Consider the following 23,694-nt stretch of genomic DNA (forward strand, 5'->3'; position numbering starts at 1 on the left):
CACCAAAAACGCAGAGTGAAACAAGAAGTTGCTGAAAGTTGTGCTACAGGTACTCCCTCGAGACTGCTGCTGAGAGACACCGTCCATTGTCCTGCCTTTCGTCACCAGACCCAGGAATTTGGTCAGGTCCAGAGCTGCCACTTCGTGTAGGAGCCAACACAAACACTTTCTTCAAACCAAAGGTACTGTGGAGAAAAAGGTGTTACTTAACTGATTCCAAGAAGTCGCTCCAGAGCATTGGAGTGCACATAGAGGTGTCCGGGGCAACCCCCTCTTACCTCTGACCCAAGCTCCTGCTTGTGTTCCCTTCTGAAGTCCATTTTTAGGCCTCCTTTGTTAGTTGCTAACTCGCTGCATCAATAACTTTAGACACTGGAAGAAACCTGCAGGAACTCATTCATTATTCGCAGTTTGTCAAGACTTCAGGCCCTCTACGAATTGCCCTTAGCTAGGGATGCGTTTTTTTACTTAAATGGCTTGCCTGGCGAAGAAACCGTCTCTAGAACCTTGAACTAAGCTCATGTTGCACTGACCACTTATTTTCCTCCCTTTATGGGACTTTCCTATATTTGCTTGCAGAATAAATGCCTTACCGTATGACCTGTTGAAAACTGCATGAGTGCGCAATTACTGATAATACGATAATCTTGTCGTTTCCCTTTCTAACGTAGCTATCAATGTAACCGCGAACAAACACAAAAGTGAAAGTGCCCTTTGAATTTCTACCGTAAATGTCTGAAGTATGTAAAATTATTCTGGTGTAAATATAATACATATCTTTTATACAAATATAGGTGTATGTGCTTCTTTGTTGTGCCTATCTAGCTAAGATTCAGAGTACTTAACTACAGCTCACATCTTCCTCTTAAGATAAGCCTAACTGCTCTGCCACATTGCCAAGGTTCAGGACCTTGAGCACTCGGTTGAGCATTCAAAGCATTCAAAGCCGAACTCTTCAATATTCTGTTAAAAATCTGTAAAGGCTATAAATAAAGATAGACCCACACCATCACGTGTGGAGGGAGGGCACTTTAGCCAGGGCAATGCAAAAAAGGTGATAGGGCAACACGAATATGTCCCATTATCAGACGCATGGACCAAACAAATGTTCCAAGAAACCATGTGTGATGCTGGAAATGCATCGGAGGGACAGGGCCTCCGTATCCTTGTCCTTTACTGCCTTTTATCATGTGTTCTGTCATGTTTTCCATGCAGGAGTTCATGTGGGACTCCTGGCGGTGCCTCTCTTTTGATTTGGTGTGCAGACATATGGGATACCCTTATGGCATCCATGGGTGGGGGTACAACCCTGTGCCCCTAGTGTATGTTTTTGGGCACCTGTGTGTGGCCCACAGAGCAGGGTACGGGCTGGTGGCAGCTCCATGCTGAATTTGACAGGTGCTCCAAGTATCCTCCATTTTGGGATATCCAGGCCCTGCCATTGGAATCTGTTGGCCCCTGTGGCCTCTTGCTTTCTATTGCCTGTTACCTTGTTTCCCAAAGTCCTGTGAAGCCCTGACTCTGTCCCTTCCCCCTGACTGTTGGGTGGAAGTTCCATATATGGTGGTGTTGTGAAGTCCAGGCCAGACTGGCTGGAGCCTTCCCAGTGATTGTATGTTGTGGGTACACCCTGTGGGTGGGACCTAGCTGAATGGAGTGTGTGACCAATATGCACTTCTTGTTGTGGATGTCTGGATTCTGGTGTATGACACAATGACTGAGACAGCCCTGCCCGAAACTGGTATGAATGCAGTGTGAAGGGTTGAATGGCAATACACATTCCTTGTTGTGAGTGTCTGAGAGGGAGGAGGATGGCCTGAATGCACTGTAAGCCTGATTGGCTGACTGACTGCATGAATGCCCTTCTGTATGATTGGCTGCTGAGTGTGACCCAGCAGTGTGGATGAGAGACAGAATAGTATATCAGGGGACCTCTCACCACTGGAAATTGTTCTGAAGCTGAGTTGACACTTGAAGAGTAACTGGAACTGCATATCCTTGACCCCCACCTGGAAGAAGAAGAACTGCTGCTGCATTTGTTTCGACCCAATCCAAAAGCTGTCGAGTTCATCAAGAACTGATCTGAAAGAGGACCTGGTTAGGTGCCCTCTTCCCGTGCTCCGAGGGACCATCGAGCACTGCTAACCTACGCAAAGCTCCCTGGAAGTCAGACCCTCGAAAGGCTGCTGACCGGAGACGGTGACCGCCGAGGAGAACAAAGTAAAGCACCCGGACATCGACGCCATCCAAGTCCATTGCCGCTGACCAGGGTTCGGCGTATTGCTGTAACCGCTGGCGGCCCGTCAAAGCCGGGTTGCCCAGAAGAGGGGACCGCTTGACACTGTGCCGCCGACGACCGGAGCCGCACGCTCCTTTGCCTAAGACTTTTGATTCACGGATGCGCTCGTCCGCACTGCCACCCACCTTATCCCGCCGGATAAGGCCAGGCCATCGACGTGCCGAGGAGCATCAGTCGGTGGGTTTCCCGCCACCCGAAGACCACAAAGACTGCGACAACTCGACGCCCTTGTAGGGCCACAGTTCTTAAACTCTTTGTGGTCCTGAACTATCAAACACCGAGGTGCCCCGCACACCTCATCCTCGCAGGACGTCGCCGACGAGCACCGCCTGGATCGACGCAATGGGCTCGGCACCATTGAACTTTCATCAACGTCAAATTCACCTTCTTCAACGCCTCTTGACGATCCGTGTTTCCTGCTTTAAAGGGAGTCGCTCAAGAAGGATCCATCGATGCCTGATTGAAGAACTCTGCTCTACCAGGTACATTGGGGGGGGAGGGATAGAAACCTTATAGAAGGAAATAAGACTTATAGAGCAATATATGGACTGGGCTTGTGATATATCTTGAATTTACAGGTTGCCCAGGTTGGGGGGTGGGGGGGCGATCTCCACACAGAATTGTGCCTAGTTGGTAGGGGTCAATATTCTGCCCATTGTTCTAAATGCTTTCCTCCTATATCTATTGTTGGTTACTTTTATTCCTTGATCTGTGTGACATTTGACCAGAGTATAGTTGATGCACTTTAATGAGATCTAATAATAATTGTGGTACCACTTTAGAACTGTGTATATTTGCCATTGTGTATTTTATGAGTTATTGAGGTACTGTACATAACCTTGAATATTAATTATATAAAGACTGTGTTTTAACTAATAGTGTGTGGACATTCCTTTGTGGGGGCTTGGGGACTACACTGTACTTAAGAACCAGCCTGCATCACCTCCCGAGAAGCTAGGCCTTGATTGCTCGTCCATATCTACCCTATAGAGAATCTTGGTTGGGGTCCTCTGTGCCTCTCCTCTACCATATAGAGAGCAGAAGTACAGATCCCCCCCTCCAGTCTTCACACCATGGACAAATTAACTTCCTTTATGGAATTTATTGTAAAACACCCTTTAAAAAGGAAACCGGATACACCTGCAGTCAGTGGGGTCCAAAAGAAATAAGTTACAGGCAGCTCGGGGTGGGATTACATTTACTCACCAGGATGAAGACACAGAAGACGAGATCACTGTGTATGATCAGGATTTCAGATTAATACAGTTTCTTAGAACCAGATGTTGATGACACACCAGTCACATCTTCAGCCACTGATGATCTCTGCCAGTATAATGACCTCTTACGAAGAGCTGCTCAAAATGTTGCAATAGACACGCAGGTGTCAGAGGAATACATTGATTTCATTTAAGACATATTTAGTTAGCAAAACCACATAAGGTAAGGTTTTTTGTAAGGAAAACAGTTGGTTAGTCAAACAGTATAGCAGAGCTTAAGGTTCTAGAGGCAGTTTCAGTGCAACTTAACAATTTTAAAATCCAATTCGCAACCCTAGCTAAATGGCAGTTCGGAGAGGGCCCAAAGTCTTTCAAAGCAGCAGAACAGCATAAGTTCCTGTGGATACTTTCAATCTCTAGGTAAGGTTACCAGAAGAATACCTCAACTTGGGAGAGACTGTTGAAGGACTTGTAAAAAGGGACACAAGCAGCAGCTTGGGTCAGAGGTCAGCATGGACACCTCTACATGCACTCCAATGCTCTGGATTGACTTGCCAGATTAAGGTATGCAATACCTTTTCTCCCCACAGTACCTTTGTTGTGAAGAAATGTTCATGGCTGTATTCTCCTCAATGTCACTGCGCTGGACTTGACCTTTGGATTCCTTGGTCTGGTGACGAAAGGCAGGACAATGGACGGGATCTCTCAGCAGCAGTCTCGAGGAGGCACGGATTTCATCAACTTCTCTGGTCAGTCTGCAGTTTTGGTGCCTTTTCTGCCGCATCAACAAAGGACACGATTCTCCCGGTCAATATTCTTCGATTCCTTGAGTCCTGCAATCTGTTGAGGGGATTTATGGATGATTCAGATTGTCTCTGGAGGTTCCCCTGGAGCTCAACAAAGACTTGGAAGGTGTGGGCCTTGGCAAGACGATGCACTACGATTGTGTGAGAGATATCATGGTATTTGCGGTTTGCAGCTTGGAATGCCACAGCACCTCGGGAGATGGCTCAGATTGTAGTTTCTCTTAGGGCTGGTTGGTGCCACCAGCAAAAGGGAAGGAGTTGTTCTCTTCAGAGTTCCTCAGTTGCATAGACAACGGGGTCAGGGCAGCAGTGGTTGCTTCACAGTGTTGCAAAGTGTCTGCCGGCGTCTGGTCGTCGTCTTCTTCGGTTACTTCAGTTTCCAGTGTTTGACTTGCCATTCACCTCGGGAACCTAACCTTTTATTCCGTTTCAGCACACACCCCTCTGCAATCTCTCTTAGCAGTTTACAGAAAGGGGCCGGGCGGCTGTACAATCAGTACAGCAAGCCACCCAGTGGGAGTTGGTGCCATTCAGGCACTCGGGTAGAAAAAGAGCAGGGGTGTGATAAACTCCTCCCACACTGGAGCCTAGGCAGGGACACCCAAGGGTTCCTGCCAAATGTAAAACACACACCTCCCCCTCCCAGAACGGTAGAAGGGTTAACAAACAACAACCATGCTAGAAATTGTGAAAATAAAGGAGCCACCATGTTGGTAGTTAGGTGACTTTGTGCACAGCCGGGACTGTGAGTACAGTCGACGGTAAAAAAAAAAAAAGACCAATAGTTGGTAGAACTGGTCCACTGCTACCAGCCGTAACTATAGCGTTGTCTATGTGACTACAGTCACAGGAGCAGAAAGAAAAGTAATGGCACTCCACATAAGTTGGTGTGTGCCAATCTCTCAGAATATAAAGTTTTAGGAGAGATGCAGTCTAAGTTTTCCCGATACTCCCTGAATCGTGATCTCCGTTCTGCTTCCTCTAATCTACTCATCGTTCCTAGATTCAACTGGGAAAGGCTCTGCGGCAGAGCTTGCTCTATTGCCGCGGCCAGACTTTGGAACAATCTCCCTCCGCTACTTAAGGCCACTTCTAACCACTTGTGCTTTAGAAGAGCTTTGAAAACTAATCTATTCTAGTCCCTGGCTTCTCCACCAGTTTTTCCTTTACTGAGCAGTCGTCCTCTCTAGCACCATGATGCCCTTGGGCGACCGTGCGCTTTATAAGTTGAAATAATATAACATAAAAAGGTATCTCTCTATCCTTAAGAACAGTAGAAAGTATGGCTAAAGAAAGAATCTCAAAGGAGAACCCAAAGGGTTCCCAGCAACACTGCCCATAAGGAGCGGTGTGCTTCAAAAGTAAAATACAAATGCCATAAGAGATATGGAGGAAAGTAGACTCAATAGGAAAAGTAAAACACAGAGAACAGAGTTACAAAAGGTAGTGCCCATAAGAATGAATGAGGGGAAAAAAGCTCAGCTCATTCCGGATATAAAGAAAAAGGTCCAGAAGTCCAGCAAAAAATGCTGGGGGTCTCACTAGGAGTGGGGATGAAGCATAAAAATAATCTCCCTAACAGTGTGTGAGGAGGTGGTTGCTTGGGAGTATGAAGAGGTGGTAAAGAATTGGGAGACGCAAGTGGTATTTTGAGTGGGCAAATCATTTTGGAGAGGAGATGGTTGTCAAATTGTTTGGTTTAGGAATTAAAATTGCATGCCATAATGAGGAACAAGGGAGTTCGAAGGAGGAGGTTGGAGTGGATCGTGAAGATGGTGCAAGTGAACGAGATTGAGAAGGAGGGCGGAAAGTATCAGGGGGTAGGGAACATTTGAAAATGTATGATTGATGATGACAGAGGAGGGACAAGAAGTGCCAGAGAATAAAGGGGGCGCGGGGGTCCCCTTGCACAGGATAGGTGGATTTAGGGACGAGGCCCCCAATCTGAAGGGGTCAGATTCCAAGTGGAAAGGCAGTGCGATTCTAGGACTTAGTTGTCTGGGAGGTGACTGTAGACCACTCCCTCCGCCCTGCCGGACCAGAAAACGTGATGCCCACCATTGCCTGTGAGGAATTGGATGCAACCCGACTTAAGCTCAGAGAGATACAGATAAGTCCTCCAGTCAGAAAAATCTGCTTCTACATCCTCTGCAGCACAAAAGACACACAAGTTGGTAAAGTATCCTACGACTGAAGCAGCCACGAAGCCTTCAGACGCTACCCTGTCAATGAGTCGTTCTGATTTACATGTGTCCACAACACCATCGACGAGCAAAGCCACGTCATCGCAATTGTTGTCAAATCAAATGACGGACTCCCACAAAGCAGTTGACGAGACCCAGTGAGAGACCTTCATCAGCGACCCAGTCGACAATCCCTTCTATAGTAATGCCATCATTCATAGTTAGTGACCACAGCAACAGGAATACCAGCCTTGTCAACCCATCGACGTTGTGCATGTCATTGATGCAACCTTTGAAACACACAGCTAACCCATTGGAAACTGTGTCTAAAAGCTATTCAGATCTAGGTTCCCACCATTCCATGAAGAAGCATGCTGACATTGCGACCATGTGCCTCTTCCACTCTTTCTGAAACCTCAGATATACCCCTAGAAAAAATTCTGGGGCACGCAATAGGCTCAGACATTGAAGGTCCGAAAGATGTTTTTTCAGAGGAGTTGTTGGAGAAAATGAGGCTGTCATCGCAGCTGATAGAACTGCTGAAATTGCCAAAGTTACATCACAGCCAATGGGACTGCTGTAAAATGTCTATTCCCATCCTGGATGTCACGTGGGAGCATGGGTTAGTGGCCATGAGTAATCTTTACTGCTCTGGCCAAATGGGACATTTAGATGAAGAACAGATAGCGCCACCAAATGTGATATTGTCAACGCCAGCTTTAGTCAGAAGGGGAATGAAGTGGTTCTTTGCTGCAGCATTTGGTGATTGTCACAAATGTTAGAGCGGATGCCCATCCTAGGTGGTAGTAGACGACACGCCCTTCAGGGAAGACCTGTTTTGAAATGAGATGTATGACTCTGTGCTGGCGATTAAAACTGACACATTCACTGTGCAGCCACATGGCACACTTCATTATATGTGCCCCTACCAGTCATTTCTCTGCAGAGCCTGGTTTTGATGGTCCGGCATAGAATCCAATTCATCCTCTTGCTTGCAATCCTATATGGGAGCTTCCTACATAACAGGAGCCCACTACAAGGTGAGGCTGCAGTACTATGGAGGTGGCAGCAGATGGAAGGACTCGCTGTTAACCCAAGAGTCAGTCAAGCCAGCAGGCTTGCCTCGTTCTACCAGCCGCCTCACACTTCAGCACCCCAATGGAGAATGAGAGAGGCTGCACCTGGCATCTTTCTTGGATCAATGGTGAAGGATAACATCGGACCACAGTGGTTCCTTTCTATAGTGGCCTGTGGCCATACTCTGGAATACTGCCACCACAACTCCATCTACAAAGTGGAAAATCACCTGGATGTACTGCGAAAGTAGGTCAAAGCGCTCCTGGTCAAAAGAGCTATAGACAGAGTTCCCCATTGTCATTGCAATTGCTTACTTCTGCTGTTTTCTGGTTTGGAAAAAGTCAGGCAGTTGGAAACCCATCTTCGATCTTAGATTCCTCAACAGTCTTCCTCGCACATGGAACATGCCTATTTTCATGCTCCCATTCATCCCAAGCACTGGAAAAACATGTGCTTCATAATAATGGGACTACTTCACCAAAGTACTCCCTTTGGCCTAAAGTCAGCCCTGTGAGCGTCAGTCAAGTGCCAGGTGCCAGTGTCGGCCTATCTAAGAAGGGAAGGCCTCCAACGCTACCCTTACCTAGACTACTGGCTGATTTGGGAACCAACAGTAGAACAATACTAGCGGGACATGGAAAGTACAAAGATGTGCCCGACATTGTTAGGCGTGTCCATCCGCTACAAGAAGCCATCCAGAATTCCATTAAAGGAATATGGTGTTATTGGAGGGATGAGGGGGAGGGGGTCATAGATACCACAACTTCAGAAGCAAGGCCTTTGGAGGAACAAATCCAGAGTCATTGAGAATGGAACAGATGACCACGGTCCATGCATTCAAGTCTCCCCTTGGCATGCTGTGAAGCTTTCCTCTAGTTCAAAGTTGCAGGCATTAACTATGCCCACTGTAGGAGTTGCTAGACTAGACTCGACATGGCATCAAATTACTGGAAACTGGGACAACAAGTACAACTCATCAACCACTTAAATGGAAAACTACTTTGGTGGAAGAACGAAAACAATCTAAAGAGGAGTGCCTTTTACAGATCTACACTTTGAGACCACAGTAACTACGAATGTGTCCATGGAGGGTTGTGGCGTCCACCTATGAGACCTACATGCAAAGGGTCATATGGTAAATGGAGAAAAGGTTACACAGAAATGTTTGCGCTCAGAGCCCTATTTTGGGTGGGGATATCTTTCCTGCTTTAACAGAAAGGGAAGATGGTGAGGATCTTCAGACAATAAGATGGCACTGTTTTACATCCGAAAACATGGAGGACCAATGTCACAAATTGTGTTAATCGAAGTGCAGGATCTATGCAAATGGGCTCTGTAGCAAGGAGTGTTCCGGACATCCTTTCACCTACTGGAAGTTAGCAACGCACTAACCGACTCACTAAGCAGGGAGATGCAGTCCTGCAATGAATGTGCATTGAAACAGGACCAGGTGGACTTCATATTCCAAGCATGGGGGGGAATACTAGAAATAGACCTATTTGTGAACCCCAGGTGTGACTGGTTGATTTAATCAGTCAGGCACTCTATGGAAGGTCTTCACGATTCCTTGTGACAGTTCCTCTATGCATTTCACGCTCTTCTACTAATTGTAGTAGTCCTTAAGAAGTAAGACTGTAGCTGGGCAAGGTGATACTCCTTGCACCAGAATTTGATGAGGCAGTATTGCTTCTTGGATCTGATGACCCCTTTCCCAGACACAGCCAATCACTCTTCTTTTGCTCTTTGACCTCGTGTTTCAAAAGGGAGGCTATATCCTTTAATCCCATGCCAAAAGTCTATTATTTTACCTTGAATGAGCCTCTAGTACAAACGGTTTTCTTCGGTAACCCTTAGATGCCAGCGGAAGATCACATGTCTACTCAGTATGTAGCATTCAAACCTTACTGCACTGGCAAGTCTCAAAGGCCACAATGGCCCAATGGTTGTCAGCCTGCATTGCCTTGTATCATGGAAAGTATAGTAGTCCACTCCTTGGAAAGTCGAGGGCGCACTCTACAAAGAACTGTCATCTAGCACAGCCCTCTTGGTGACACTGCAGCCTGAGGACATTTCCAGAGCGGCGACATGAGAACCCTGCATATCCTCACTGTGTTTTATTGCATTAACTAAATGATGGCGGAGGAGTTTGGGGTTGGCCAGGTGGTCCTGTGCAGCCTGATCACCTGAGATGATCCCTGTTTTCTCTCCTCTTTATCGTCCCTGTCTATTGTATGTATTTACTGCTTTGTAATCTATTTGACAGCTGGTGCATCTATGAAAGATCCATTGCTGGAAAAATTGTGTTACTTGCCTTTAGCTATGATTCTCCAGCACTAGTATCCTAATAGGTTCACATGGGACCCTCTCACAAGCCCTCCTGAAGCTTGGTAATGTACACTGACCATGCACTGAAAGAATATGAAGATGACCTTGGGATCAAAGTAAGGGACAGTGTACCCATTTACTGGGTGACAATGGCCCAATAGGAGTCTGACAGAATACTAAAGTGAGTGCAGTTTCCTGTTATGTACAATTAAAAATGCATTTTAAATATGCCAAAGAATTCCAGCAAGACATGGAATATTTACCAGCATGTGAATCCAGCAGCCGAAATTGATGTTCGCTTAGATGATTAAGCTTTACTTTCAATTGTGTGGACGAAGGCAAATTTGGCGACTAGCTCTGTAATGAATGTGTGGTTCAACTGCTCACTATTACTATCAGGTGGTGGGCACAGCATTGTTCCGTGGAGGCCTGCATGTTTCTACATTTTATCGCCCTGCCCGATACACATACATTGTCCTCTGCAATGAATGGTCTTCTCACCCGCCACACTCACAGCTAACATTTTTACATTATCGCTATCAGAACTTGTTTTGCAAGTAGGGGCCAGGCTGCTATTGAGAGATCGGCAGGATAACCTGCGGCAGGCCTCCTGAGCCAGTCAATGGGCAGACTGGGGTAGCGGCGTGCAGGGGCTCTCGAGCGCAAGGTTGTTATGCGCAGGTCTTTCTAACACAGTTTTGATCAGCACCACAGAATGCGATTATCATAGTTTCTTTTTTTTATTGAGCCAAATTAAGTCACTGCTGAAGTGGCACACCATTGTGTGTATGAACTTCAAGAGGTGTGTTAAGTCTCTCACACAACTTGCCTTACCATCGAGTGTGGGAGTGGCAAGCACATGAATGTGCTGGTGTTTTTTAGAAGTATTTAACTGTTAAAGCGTGTTCTGCTTACGAAGCTCCTATCACTTCATGTATGTGTTAAGTGTTACCCTTCACCATTGTTAAGAATGATATGCTAACTGAAATGTACACAAAAACATAACATATTGGAAAATGTTTCTTCGAGTAATGTAGACAATAATAGGTGCTATTGAATATTGTGCATTGTCATGATACATGCTTGTATATACCTTGTAACGCTCCACAAAAGCAGTGTCATTTACCATACCATCATTACCATACTGTCCAATGGCAATCGGTGTGTAACTGAGACAATCCAATTTAAAACACATCCACACCTGTAACTTTATTAAGTTAGGTGACTGATGCTTCAATGGGGCAGTGATCAGCTTGAATGTTGTGTTTTAAAGGTGTGGCATGTGCTTTTTTAAATTGCTCCTCGCATGTGCTACTTGTCAAGGGAAAACGGTGTTGAATGCTTTGCCTTTTCTTTTTTCTAATGTGAAATGCTGACACCTGAATGTAAAGACTGGAGGGGGGTGTCTGTACTCCTGCTCTCTATATGGCAGAGGAGAGGCACAGAGGACCCCAGCTAAGATTCTCTATTCGGTAGCTATGGTAGAGCAATCAAGGCCTAGCTTCTCAGGAGATGATGCAGGCTGGTTTTTAAGTACAGTGTAGCCCCCAAGCACCCACAAAGGAATGTCCACACACTGTATTAGTGCGAACACAGTCTTTATATAATTAAGGTTACAATGGCAAATATATACAGTTCTAGGTGGTACCACAATTATCAGATTTCATTAAAGTACATCAACTGTACTCTGGTCAAATGTTACACAAATCAATTAATAAAGGTAACCAACAATAGACATAGGAGGAAAGCAGTTGGGTAGAAAAATTGGCAGAATACTGGCCCCTACCACTAGACTCAGTTCTGTGTGAAGATCCCCCTCCCACCCCCCTGTTCCCCCCCCCCCCCAAGCTGGACAACCTGTAAAATAAAGTTATACTACACGCCCAGTCCATATATTGTTCAATTATTCCCTTCTAAAGTGTTTCTACCACCCCAATGTACCTGGAATAGCAGAGTTCCTCAAGGAGGCGCTGATGGATCCTTTTTGAGGTACTCCCTTTAAAGCAGGAGCCACGGATAGTTGATGGGCCTCGAAGAAAGTGAACTTGGTGTCGAGAATCCTCGATGGAAAGTTCGGTGGCGTCGAAGCAGCAGCTTCGGTCCTGGCGGTGCTCATCGAAGACGGGACGAAGACGTCCTGCAAGGATGAGGCATGCTGGGCACCTCGATGTCGATAGTTCAGGACCCCAAAGAGTTTGTGAAGAACTTTGGTCCAGCAAGAGCGTCGAGTTGTCCGCAGTCTCTACAGTCTTTGGGTGGCGGGAAACCCACTGGCCGATTCTCCTCGGCACGTCGGCAGCCTCGACTTTCTCTGGCGGGACAAATCGGTCGGTGATGCGGTTGAGAGATTCCTTCAATTCGAATGTCTTAATCAATGGAGTGTTGCTGCTCCGGACGTTGACGGCACAGCGTCAATCGGTCCCCGCTTCTGCGCTTCTGGGCAACACTGCTTCGACGGGCCTCTAGCGGTTACAGCAAACCTGCGAACTCTGGTGGTCGATGGTAGACGGAATGTCCGATGCTTCTTTTTGTTCTCCTCGGTGGTCCCCGTCTCCAGTCGGCAGCCTGTCGAGGGTCTGACTTCCAGGGAGCTTTGGTGAAGGTTAGCGGTGCTAGATGGTCCCTCGGAGTCCTTCGGAGCTCGGGAAGAGGGCACCTAACCAGGTCCTCTCTTCGATCAGTCTCGACGTCACGGCGGCTTTTAGACAACAGTTAACCACCTTCTTAGAGTTTGGTGGTCGAGATCAAGCATCAGTTTCGACTTCAGCTTCTGAACAAATTCTAGTAGTGAGACGTCTCCAGATATACTGTTGATCTCCCATTCATTCTGCTGGGTCACACTCGGGCAACCTTTCACTCAGAAGGGCATTCAGCAGTCGGTCAGCTAATCGGGCATACAGTGCATTCAGGCCATTCTCCTCCCTCTCAGACACTCACAACAAGGAATGTGCATTGGGACAAGTACCCAGCCATTCAACACTACACACTGCGTTCGTACCAGTTTCAGGCTTTCTGCAATTAATGGCTTGTGGCAGTGGTTTATTTTTTACTACCATTGAGTGTTTTTACCGCGGGTTGCAATTGCAGCTGCAGTGAAGCAACCATGGGTGCCCATTTTGTCAAAATGGCCCCAGTCTTTTTTCACCATTTCTTGTTGGAAAGGTCCTTCTTGAGATTTACTCAGCATGCCAAACCAGGTTTGGTCCTTTTTGTTTGTTTTGTCTTTGGCAGGATTCACGAGTGAAGCCCACCTCTGGCTCCAGCGTGTCTAGCAGGGCAGGAAGCAAGGGAGGTGCCCAAACCTTCCTGTGCTTAGTCTCCTTGGTTACAGGAATGCACTCAAGGGTGATTGGCTTGGAGGGCTGTCCTCAGAGAACAGCCACCCTGCTGTGTGATTGACAGCTAGGCTGCAAATGAATGGGAGAAACCTGCATAAAAGGTGAGGCTTTTTGCTTGGAAGGCAGAGTCGACCACTGGACAAAAGGATCCGAAGAAGAACTTGGAAAAGAGACCTGTTGCAACTCCTGAACGGTTGGTTTGCCCGGTGAAACCCTGCTGCAGTGCTAAAGCTCTGAATTCGCCTCGACTAGAGAAGACCTGCAAAGGACGACGACTTCCCTTGGGTTGGTGGGACCAAACGGCCCCAAGACGAGCTCATCTGGAAATCCTCTCGAAGCTGGCTGTACTTCCATTGCTGCTGCAGGAATCGAAGTGCCGGGGAGAGGAACACCAGAATGAAGCGAGTGTCTTTAAGTCAGACCCGAGCTCCAGGAAGATCCTCCGGACTCCCAGGAAGCAAGACTATAACCAAGCCTGAGCCACCTCATCAGAGTGCTGGACCTCAGATACGAGGAAAATCTGTAGTGGTATCCGGGAACCACAGTGGTGCTATTTGCGAGAGCCACAAGGAGCTGAAACCACAAAGTGCTGCTGATCTGAAGTTTGCCCATTGCGACTGCCGACCTTCAATTGTAGTGCAGGAGTCCCCCGGACTCCTCCCTCTTGTCCCCACGACTGAGGCCCAGGAACAACAGGATCTGCAGACCTACACAGGAACAGAAGCTAGCTGGAACCAATTTCTTCTAACCAAAGTTACTGTAAAACTAGGGGGAATTACCTCTTGTCGTGTAGCCTTGCTAGTTCTCAGTTGAGACTTGTCTTCGTTGCTTTTGCAGAGTTGCTTGCAGCTTTGCCCCTCACAAGCCTTCCAGCTTGTGGCCGTACAGTGATTCTATTTTTCCCTACAAGACTTCTAAAACATTGTGCAAGACCTTTACTTAACTGCAAGGGTTCCATGTAATAATGTCGCCACATTGGAACATGCGGGGGTCACCCACGCAACCCCCAAACTTTTATTTTTTAAAAAAAAATGTTGTTTTGTTTGCCCCTGTCCCCATATATTTGGTCACCCATATAATATTGCTGCAACCTTTTCCCGGCGATATTATTTACGGCTCACCTAGACTTTTGCACAATTAGCATTGGCCGACCTGGCTACCTGAAAGACTCTTCTTACCTCTGACTTTGTGCTTTACTTTTCCTCCAGGAAAGGATTAATTTACTTTGCATTGGGGGGGGGGATTCAAAAGTACTTACCTGCTTCAGAATATTTGTTAAGCTTATTCCCAAGCCCTCTTCTTTGACACCATGGTCAGTATTGCTCTAAATGTGCCAGTGATATATTAATGTCCACAGTGTCCTAGTTATTTAAGTCGCCTCAGGGTGTAGGAAGAATCTGTGTGCCATCTCAAATGGGTACTTGCTGATTTAGAGAAGCTAAGAGTGTATTTTTGTGTTGCATAAATTTTACTCCCCTCTAAAGAAGGCTTATTCAACTGACTGTTAAATTAATAATTATTTAATCAAGAAAACATGAATTTAAGAGTCTATTTGAATACTTGTTACTGTGAATCTGTGTAAAAACCCTACTGCTCACATTGACCCCTCTTGAGATAAGCCTGTCTGCTCAGCCACACTACCAACCTGTGTAGTACAGATTTCTACCAAAGGTTGGGTAACCTGTTGCCTGGAGGACAAGGTTGGTGTAGTCTCCCAAAGGGTACTGCATACAATCATACATAACACTGCTTGCAGCCTGGCTTTGTCAGCAGATGATACAGTGATCCTGGTCAAATCATCTAATCTCTTTTACATTACTGTGCTGTATTATGTGAGGTTTGCCTTCTTGTATGCAGTGGTATTGTTTAGCCCATTACTTGACCTTTCTTCTTATGTAGGCCATTTGACTGGAAGGGGTGGTAGACTGAAGAGAGCATACCAGATGTTGCAGGCCTCTGGCAAGCAGATTTTAACGTCTGCTCGTTTGACACAAAAAATGTTGCTTTTTTGAAAAAGTCAAAGATTTTTATGCACGTTTATAAATGAGTGTCAAGCCATTGTTTTGGAAGTATTTAAAACTTCAAAATACGAAAGAAAAACCCAGATTAAATGTGTTAAATCACATCGATTGGTGCTGGTACTTATATACTTACCTTGATGATAAAGAGAATGAAGCTAGACTCATTCCTATTTTGCGTAAAAAAACGTTCTGTAATATTTCGTTTTTTTATAAATGGTCATGTTTGGTAATGTGATTTGTGTACATTCCAAGTCAGTTTTCTAAAATTAGATTCTTTTCCAGTTCTTATCATGAACTAAAACAAAGTGTTCAAATGGAGATATTGCAGAGTTGGCACACATCCACTCCTTAACCAATGTGTAATCCTGGGCATCTCATTTCATCTTGTAGGGCCTAACCTCTAAAAATTGCCAGTCCCTAAACCTTTCAAAATTGTCAGCCCTTCAGAGTGATTTCCTTCTCAGGGTATGATCATCCTAAAAGCCTCACTCATAGTTTCACTGGCTATAGTGGTGCTTCCACTATAGTAGTGAGCTTTGATATATTGCACACCACAGCACTTGTTCATTTGATCTGTAATGGTAACACTATTTGAAAACCATATCCCACTTCTTATCTCAGTCTGTTTGGATACAGACACCTTTGTGGTAGCTTCTAATCCGCATCCATTATCCATGCTATGGTATGTGTAGAATTCTCCTTCCTTCCATTTGTTCTCCCCTATCCATGCTTGAGCACTTTTGCATTCTGTGAGGCAGCTAATGTGAGCTCTGTCTATTCTGGGCTACATGTACCTTTTGCATACGGCCCTGCATTAACACTACATCCTGCATACCTTCCTGGATGCTATTTTATTGATAAAAAGTACCCTGTATCTATACTAGAACAGAAGTAACCTCTTCATAGACTGCTAATGTTGGCCTTCAAATGCCACTTGTTTGTCATTCTGATTAGAGCAAGAATGAATAGGGTAAGGGGACTTAAAGGGAGTAAACATACTTATTTTGAAAGCTGCAAGGCAGCATATCAACCTATAGGTTGTGATCAGGACAAGGGGGAGAAGGGTACGACCAGATATTATTGATCACTTAATTCCTTTGGTTTGGTGGAGGGGGGCCCCAAAGATATGCGTGCCCAGGGCCCCAAAAGTGATTAAGATGGCATTGTTCAGAGACCCCCTCAGGCATTTCTTTAACCAAGGCTCCTTGAATGTAAGGGCTGGGGAGGATCTTGTTGGGCACATGGCCACAGCACTCGTACTTAAGCGACACCCCCTAATCAGAGAACCCCCCCTTTCAATTTAACACCCCACTTAAAGCACTCCGCCTAACAGTATGCTGGAGTCGCTAAGTTTACCAATTATGAAGGAGGTACTCCTCTTTAATAATCACATTTCTTTTGGTCACGCACTGTTAAAAAGCAGAGCAATCTACAATAATCACAAAGAAATTACTATTCGTAATTCTATGCTAAATAAAACTGTTCCTTAGTGCAGTGTGTTGATAATAATCTGGCCGCTGAAGCAGTGCAACGCTGCAAATAATAACCTCAAAAGGCAAGTGGTGGCAGCGCAGCGCTTATATTTGATCATTTCAAACTGTACACTGGTTGACGATACTAGAAAAACAAACTGCGCCAACCTTTGATAATCTGGCCCAGTACAGAGTGGGAAATTCATCATGAGGTGCACTGATGTGAAAATTACAAATTAAGCCTTCTAGCTGTGAAAATGAGCACAGTGATTCTGACAAACCGCCACACGAAACTCTGTTAGGCCCCCTCAATGTTGTGTTGAAGGGGTACCAAGCTGCATGTTGGCTGTATCCCGGGCCGCACTACCATAATTCATCTTTTTTTTTTGTTGTTAAAGATCTTTTGCAGAGCATAGACCCCATTATCACTTAGTTATGACTATGTTCCTGTTACCCCTCCCCCCATTGTCATCTGGTGAACATAGATTGATGAAGCACAATAGCATTGTCCACTTTAATAGCTCCTGGGTCAGGCAAATAACTTGTGATCAGAAGGTTATTCCCCCCACCTCCCACCCTCCCTCCCGGCCCAGGGGTTTCTTTCAGCTCCTGCTGCACAAAACCAAATTTCGACCGCAGTGAATCTATTAAAGATACCAATGCTGGAGAACTGTAGTTACATGCAAATAACATTTTTCTTCTTGTTGACATTACTATTGCAAGAGACAGGAAAACATTGTGAAAACCCTGCCTAACCATGCATGTTGGTCTTCAGAAACCTTCATCTAACGCCCTGCTCTACAAGTCAGAAAGACTGCTTTAAGGAAAGGAATGCTAGAGTTACTATACTGAGTAACTTGTACTAATCTTAGAATTACTTTTGCATTATAGACCATGTTGTGACCACTTTGTTCAATGGCATGCAAGCTGATATTTAAATATGTCTTGTAACCGCTAGTTATTTCTAATTTTCCCTTTTTTATCTGAACAGTCCAAAGCTGCATATGTCCTCTTCTACCAGCGTCAAGACAAAATCCGGCAGCCTAAAGCTCCTCCAACACGAGCAAAGCGCTCCAGCACAGCAACTTCTGCTAAACAAGGGGACACAGAGGTAGAAGACGTTATGTCAAGCAGTAGCGTCTCGGACGATGCAGCACCATGTAACTCGCACGAATGCCAAGCTAGCACCTGTCGGAATGAGTCTATGGACGTAGACTGAAGCCGCGCCCCTCCTCGCCAACGAGGGGGGGGGAGGAAGAAAAAAAGAGGGCGAACTACTAGCTCTCTAACTTTACAGACTTGAATTTGACTACTGCTCCCTAGAAGCATGGGAGCAGAGTTCACAGAATATCTCAGGCTTTTTTGGATGGGGTAGGGGCAGAGGAAGTAGGGAGTCAAAAGAAAGAAACACATGTGTAAAACCTCGTTCCAATCGTGTGTAGGAAGAATGCTGGAAACGCACACTCCCAACCACCCGTGAACATTTTTAGCAGTGGGAAAGAAGGGTAAAGCGGGTAAGATCATCTGTGAAGAAAGGCATCTTCTTGTTCTCATTAGCACTGCTGCTCGCAACCTCTTGCCACAGACAGAACTGGAACCCGAATGACGAACGGAGGATTCAGGCCGACAAGGGACAGCAGGATCCATGCTGATGTCAGTTGAGCTGTTTTAGCATTATGTCGTGAAAGGAGTGATTCACGTACCCTTCAAAACCATTTGATGTCCTCCACCTTTTGCCTAGAATAACAGTAGGGGTGTAGGAACATTAGAGATCATGTGTCACTTTGTTTTAGTTGAAATTGCTTTAACTTGCACGACTTGGGTTTCCCAGTTCACATCACTGGATCACCAAAATCATTGCAATTCCCTCCCCCTTGTGCTATGTCATTGAACATCCTTTGTGTTGCAGGTGTTGTCCAATGAACCTTTCTCCTCACTAGATTGATATGGTTTTGGAAGCATATCTTCCCTCCACTTTACGATCTATCAAATAACTTGACAAGGGACAAGGGATACCCAACAACTGGTCTTGGTGAGGAGAGTGGGGACAGTATTGACCTTGATGTGACAAGACGGTCTGTTGGGGGACTTTGGGCAGTGCATTTTCACCTGAGAAAGGTCTGATGTGGTTTATGCCCCCGTTCTCTGCCACAGTTTGCCAGTTGGCCATAAGACCCATGCCTTGCTGGGTGAAATGTACTCTGAAATGGGTGGAAATTGAGAACAATATTGCAAAATTCAGATGATGTGGCCTCTTCGAATTGATCTATGTGGCCCGCACACTGTTTCTTCTTCTCCCACTCCTGTTACACACTGCTCAGTTTGCACTTTATGAGGAGGCAACCTTCAACCTGTGGCAATTGTGAGAGGAAAGAGGAGCAAATAACCATCAACCTTCTTCCCTGGGCTCTGCTACTGATTTATGTTGTGTTCTATTTTCTTGTGTTAATGCTCTTTTCATTAGAGGGAGCTTTTCCCATTCAAGTCTGAGTATTGGAACATCAGCTTCATGCCACAGTTGATTCTTTAATTTTGACAGGTACATTACTACTTACACATGCTGTCCGTCAAACCACCATTTGCCAGTTGAGGCACAGAATGTAATGAAATTACTCTTTCAGAGCAGGCATTATTGCAGAAGCACAGAGCGTCTTCATGACTTCACTCTTGTTCTTTGTGTGTGTGTCTGTGTATGTGTGCATGTGTGTATATATATATATATATATATATATATATATATATATATATACACACACATATATCTATATCCTCTGCTCCAGCCACAAGGTACACCCACACGTCTTTGTGATGATTGTCCGGGATCCTCCTTACCAACACCATCTTGAGTTGCTTTTCATCCTTGCTTTTATTGGTGTGCTTCTGAGTCGTAAGTCCCCTCTCCCTTCTAGATTGTCCGCCACATGCTGGTCTCTATTGTGTTGCTAATTAATCACACCACCATCAGTGAGCAAAGGTGGCAATTCTACCAATTTGTCAGTCATTTTACATATTTGCCATTTGTAACTGCAGTTTACATCCCTAACGGCCTCTGGCCCTTCAGCAGAAGATGTCTACTGAAAAGAGTGTGATCCCTTGCAATATATACTCTGCTACTGCATATAAGTAACCCTCCAATCCCTTTCTTTACCCTACCACTTTAGTTCACTAGCAAATGTCTTGTCAAACAGTACTTAATTTCCCTTATGCCCAACTAAATCATTTTTCCACATCTTAAATTTAAGTGGTCATCATGTTTCTCTGTTAGTGCAGTAGTCTTGTTTCCTTCACCTCTGCTGAGCTGGCTGGTATTTCATAAGTCCCCCTCAATTTAACTGCTTTGCTCTGTTTCAGATAAATCACCACTCATTATTTGGAAATGCTTTACTAAACCTGAAATGCCCATTATTTTCTAGTTTTGTTAGGATGCCCTTAGTTTGCTTTCTTTCTCCTTTAGATAGTTATGACTAAAAGAGAGGAATCACCCCTTATTCATACAAGGACTATTTTTAGTTTGACACTATTTCACCTGACATACCTTCCTACTCCAAGAGATGAGTACAATTCTATCTAAATGTGGGCTTTGCCAAGTTTAAAGACCAATCAAACTTTTGAAGGAATTCACAAACTAGATGCGTAGCTATAGTACATGGTTGTGCTGCTTAGTTGTATCCTATTTATTAAATGTACTGTGATGGCAGTGGGATAGAGCTAAAGGATAATCCGGACAGAGTGGGATTTCTTCTGAGCAGACCTCTGGTTAGAACAGTCTGTGGTACAACATCTCTTTCAGATTTTTAGCAGTCTGCATCTACGTGTAGGTCAGACCAAGCAGTCTCTGAATTGAACACTGATTGGACTGCTTCTTTCTAATCTGCAAGGAGGAATGAACCAGACAATTGTGCACCTAAACATGTGCTCTGCTCCTCTGCGTCATCTTTCATAGTGGAGGCACCATTTAAACTTGTATTTTCTGTCTTTAGACCATCAAACCCTGCTCTGCCCTTTCACCTAAAATACTCCCCGTGACATCTTTAAAGTGCACCAATTCAGACAGCTGCTCTCCTCTATCAAACACTTGAGTGTTTCCTACCGGGTGAGAAGGAGATGGAGGGGCAAATGGCCACGTTCTACTGCCTTCTTTTATGAAGCAAACTGTTGAAATTACACCACCACTAAATTACTGCTCCCCCAGCACAAGTCAAAAGTCGCAGGCAGAAGCAATCGAATTTTACTCTCGCCAAACCATCACCTATAAGATTATTTGCACTAGACGTTTTTTCTAATGCTTGCAAGGGTCATGTCCTGAGCACTAGCATTAACACTAAAATATACAGTATAAAAACGCTATAATTGTTTTTAATTTAAAAAAGAGAAGCAGTAATTTTAAATGGCTGGAAAAACATATATAGCGCCTGTGCATGTCTTTTGGTGAATCCCCAATTAAGGATTTGTTCTGGGTTGTGCTTGCCAACAGTAGCACTTGCTTTAATCGGAATAGCATGCATTACATCCTCCTGAGAGAGAAATAAGTGCCATGTTCTCTGCCTTTTTAAGCTTTTTTTAGAAATCCAGATTTATTTAACAAATTAACTAAAATCAAAAGGAGAAACATTTGTGGTGAAGACCTGCCCACCAAAGTAGACAGGAGATTCTTATTCTGTACATTTGCTTGGGGGGTTGGACCCTAGGATGTAGGGAAACTCGCACAGCAAGTATTGAATGAATTCCAGATTCCTTAATTTGCTTGTTGGTGCATAAAAATGCTTTTTTTTGCCAGTGGAATTTTGAATACATGTCATACGAACTTAAACTCTGGCACATCATTGTGGATCCCCTTGAACAATTCGTGCATCGTTTCTTAATAAGGTGCTTGGTTTTGTTGAATTAATTCTTCAAACCAGAACAGGGCACCCAATGGAAATGTTATATTTTGGTTCTTAGTAGCTGCTTGATTTTATTTCATGAACTTCCAATTGTGTTCACCAAAACCATGTTGAGGAGGGTGTTTTAAATGTTGTAGCCACATTGTGTCCAAGTCCTCAAAGCCTCCAGTTCAGATTATTTTGTTTAACCTCAAAATGGCAAGTACATGTGCTCTTTTGGAATGCAAAAGATTCCAAATGAAAATGGACACTGCTGTTATAAAAAATAACTATCTGAAATACAAAATGATGGTTGTGGCAGAAGTGATATATCAAATGTTAATACAACAAGGGTTTAACACTGCAGATGGCTCTGCTGCCAGAAAGTTTCAGAAATGGTGGTGACATGCTGGCATGGCTCCAAATGAAGCGGTTGTGAAATGGTGTCTGATGCATTCTTATCTGCCACAGCTGTTTTGTAAAGTAGCACCTAGGTTGTGTGCATGGGCTTATTGCAAGATGCAAGGACTTGCAGCATTATTGCCCCCGATGAGTTGGTGGTGGTCTGCGATAGTTCTGTGTATGTGCCTTTGATCCCACCAGTATAAGCTGCATTGCCATTTGAAGGATGTTTTTTGCGACTTGATTTCTGTTTGACACACTCTTGCTTTAACGGATAGCCTGCTGCAATAAGGTTAATATTGATAACCTTTCCCATTGCTTCAACCCACAATTCAATTGCAAAGGGGGTACGTAGGCAAACTAAAACCTCCAATTTGTTTTGTACGTGGGGGTAAACTTGTCCAGTCACCTATTTTACGGTTACCTATTGGCTTAATGTATTTTTCATTGCAGGGACTAATGGTATAGTACAGACTTCTGAGGGCTGGGAATATCCAAAGGTGATGTGCAGGGGCAGTGCTCTAGGAACATTGCATGATCAGAGGACATAGAAGAATGCATGCTCTGAAAACAGATCGATTTAGGGTGTGAATAAATATAAACAAGGATTTGTATGCCAGGGACAGTGGGGGATGTGTATATATAATGGTAAAGGGTACAGAAAGATAACCTGCAGCCAGATGGTATAGAAAGTCAATGGAGATTAGTTGATGGTGGAAGCTATGTGCTCGATAATCTAGGCAAAATATGTTTCACTGTAGAGAAAATTGACAGAAAGGGTAATCAAGACCCTAATTCTAGTTCTAAGGAGGATAAAAGGCCATATTTTACCATATACATGGAAAGGTTTCATATTGGAGCTGGCAAAGAAAGTAATTACAGAGGCTCTGTACATAGGAACGAAAACACATCTTTGGTTTAGTAAGCAAGGCTACAAAGCTCGAAAGTTGTAAATAGTCATGGCTGGTGACATGGGAACAACACGTAGAGGCCGACAATATAGTAACTAGACCTTTTGTAATCTGATGCATTGCGAGGAGAGCCATACAGGGGGCGTTGATGGACAAAAGACCAATGGAAATGTGATCCATGTATTAGGCAATAGACTGTGGGGCACAAATGCATGGCACATCTTTTGAAAAGCATTGTATGTCATGTAGTACCAGTAAATGCATTACTTCCCTGAACGCGCCTTTCCTTGGTTACGGATGCAACTGCCTGGATCACAACTCTGACTTGTTTCTTAGAATAAGAAAACAAAATATATATATATATATATATATATATATCGAAACGGGTGTATCCTTTACAAAAAGGGTAAAGTGGTCGGGCATCCTGGAGACTATTGTACATAGAATACTTTGGGAATCTGTTTTCTTTTTTGTTTTTATTTGCAGTCTTTTAGCTTTCCTCTGTTCCCTCTCCCTTCTCTTTATTCCAGGGGGTTGGCAAAGGACTACTACTGCTTTTTCCTCAGAGCACATATTTGTATTTTCTTACTGAAAAGAAAAAAGAAAATAAGGAAGAAAAAAGAACTTTTCCTTTTTTGCTGTTGTTGGAAGTTTTGAAGAAAATATTTTTTGGCACACTGCAAAAAGAAAACCAGATTGTACATAATAAACATTCATTTTAAAAAAAAATCACTTGTCTAAATTCTGCAAGTCTTTTCAATTTAAGCTTATAACTCATAAT

The 23,694-nt window shown here is 44.5% G+C and overlaps 1 protein-coding gene across 1 annotated transcript in view; it reads left to right on the forward strand.

Moving 5' to 3' along the window:
- USP11 (ubiquitin specific peptidase 11) overlaps positions 1-23,264 on the forward strand; it is a 2,050,211-nt gene extending 2,026,947 nt beyond the window's left edge. Inside the window, exon 21 of the mRNA XM_069647415.1 lies at positions 17,730-23,264. Within this exon, the coding sequence (XP_069503516.1) occupies positions 17,730-17,957 (228 nt within the window). The 3' untranslated portion in view covers positions 17,958-23,264. The remainder of the gene's footprint in view (positions 1-17,729) is intronic.
- The last annotated feature ends 430 nt before the right edge of the window (positions 23,265-23,694 follow it).

This window comes from Ambystoma mexicanum, chromosome 2q (genome assembly GCF_040938575.1).
Source record: "Ambystoma mexicanum isolate Mex_15411 chromosome 2q, UKY_AmexF1_1, whole genome shotgun sequence".
In the NCBI taxonomy this organism is placed as follows: domain Eukaryota; kingdom Metazoa; phylum Chordata; class Amphibia; order Caudata; family Ambystomatidae; genus Ambystoma; species Ambystoma mexicanum.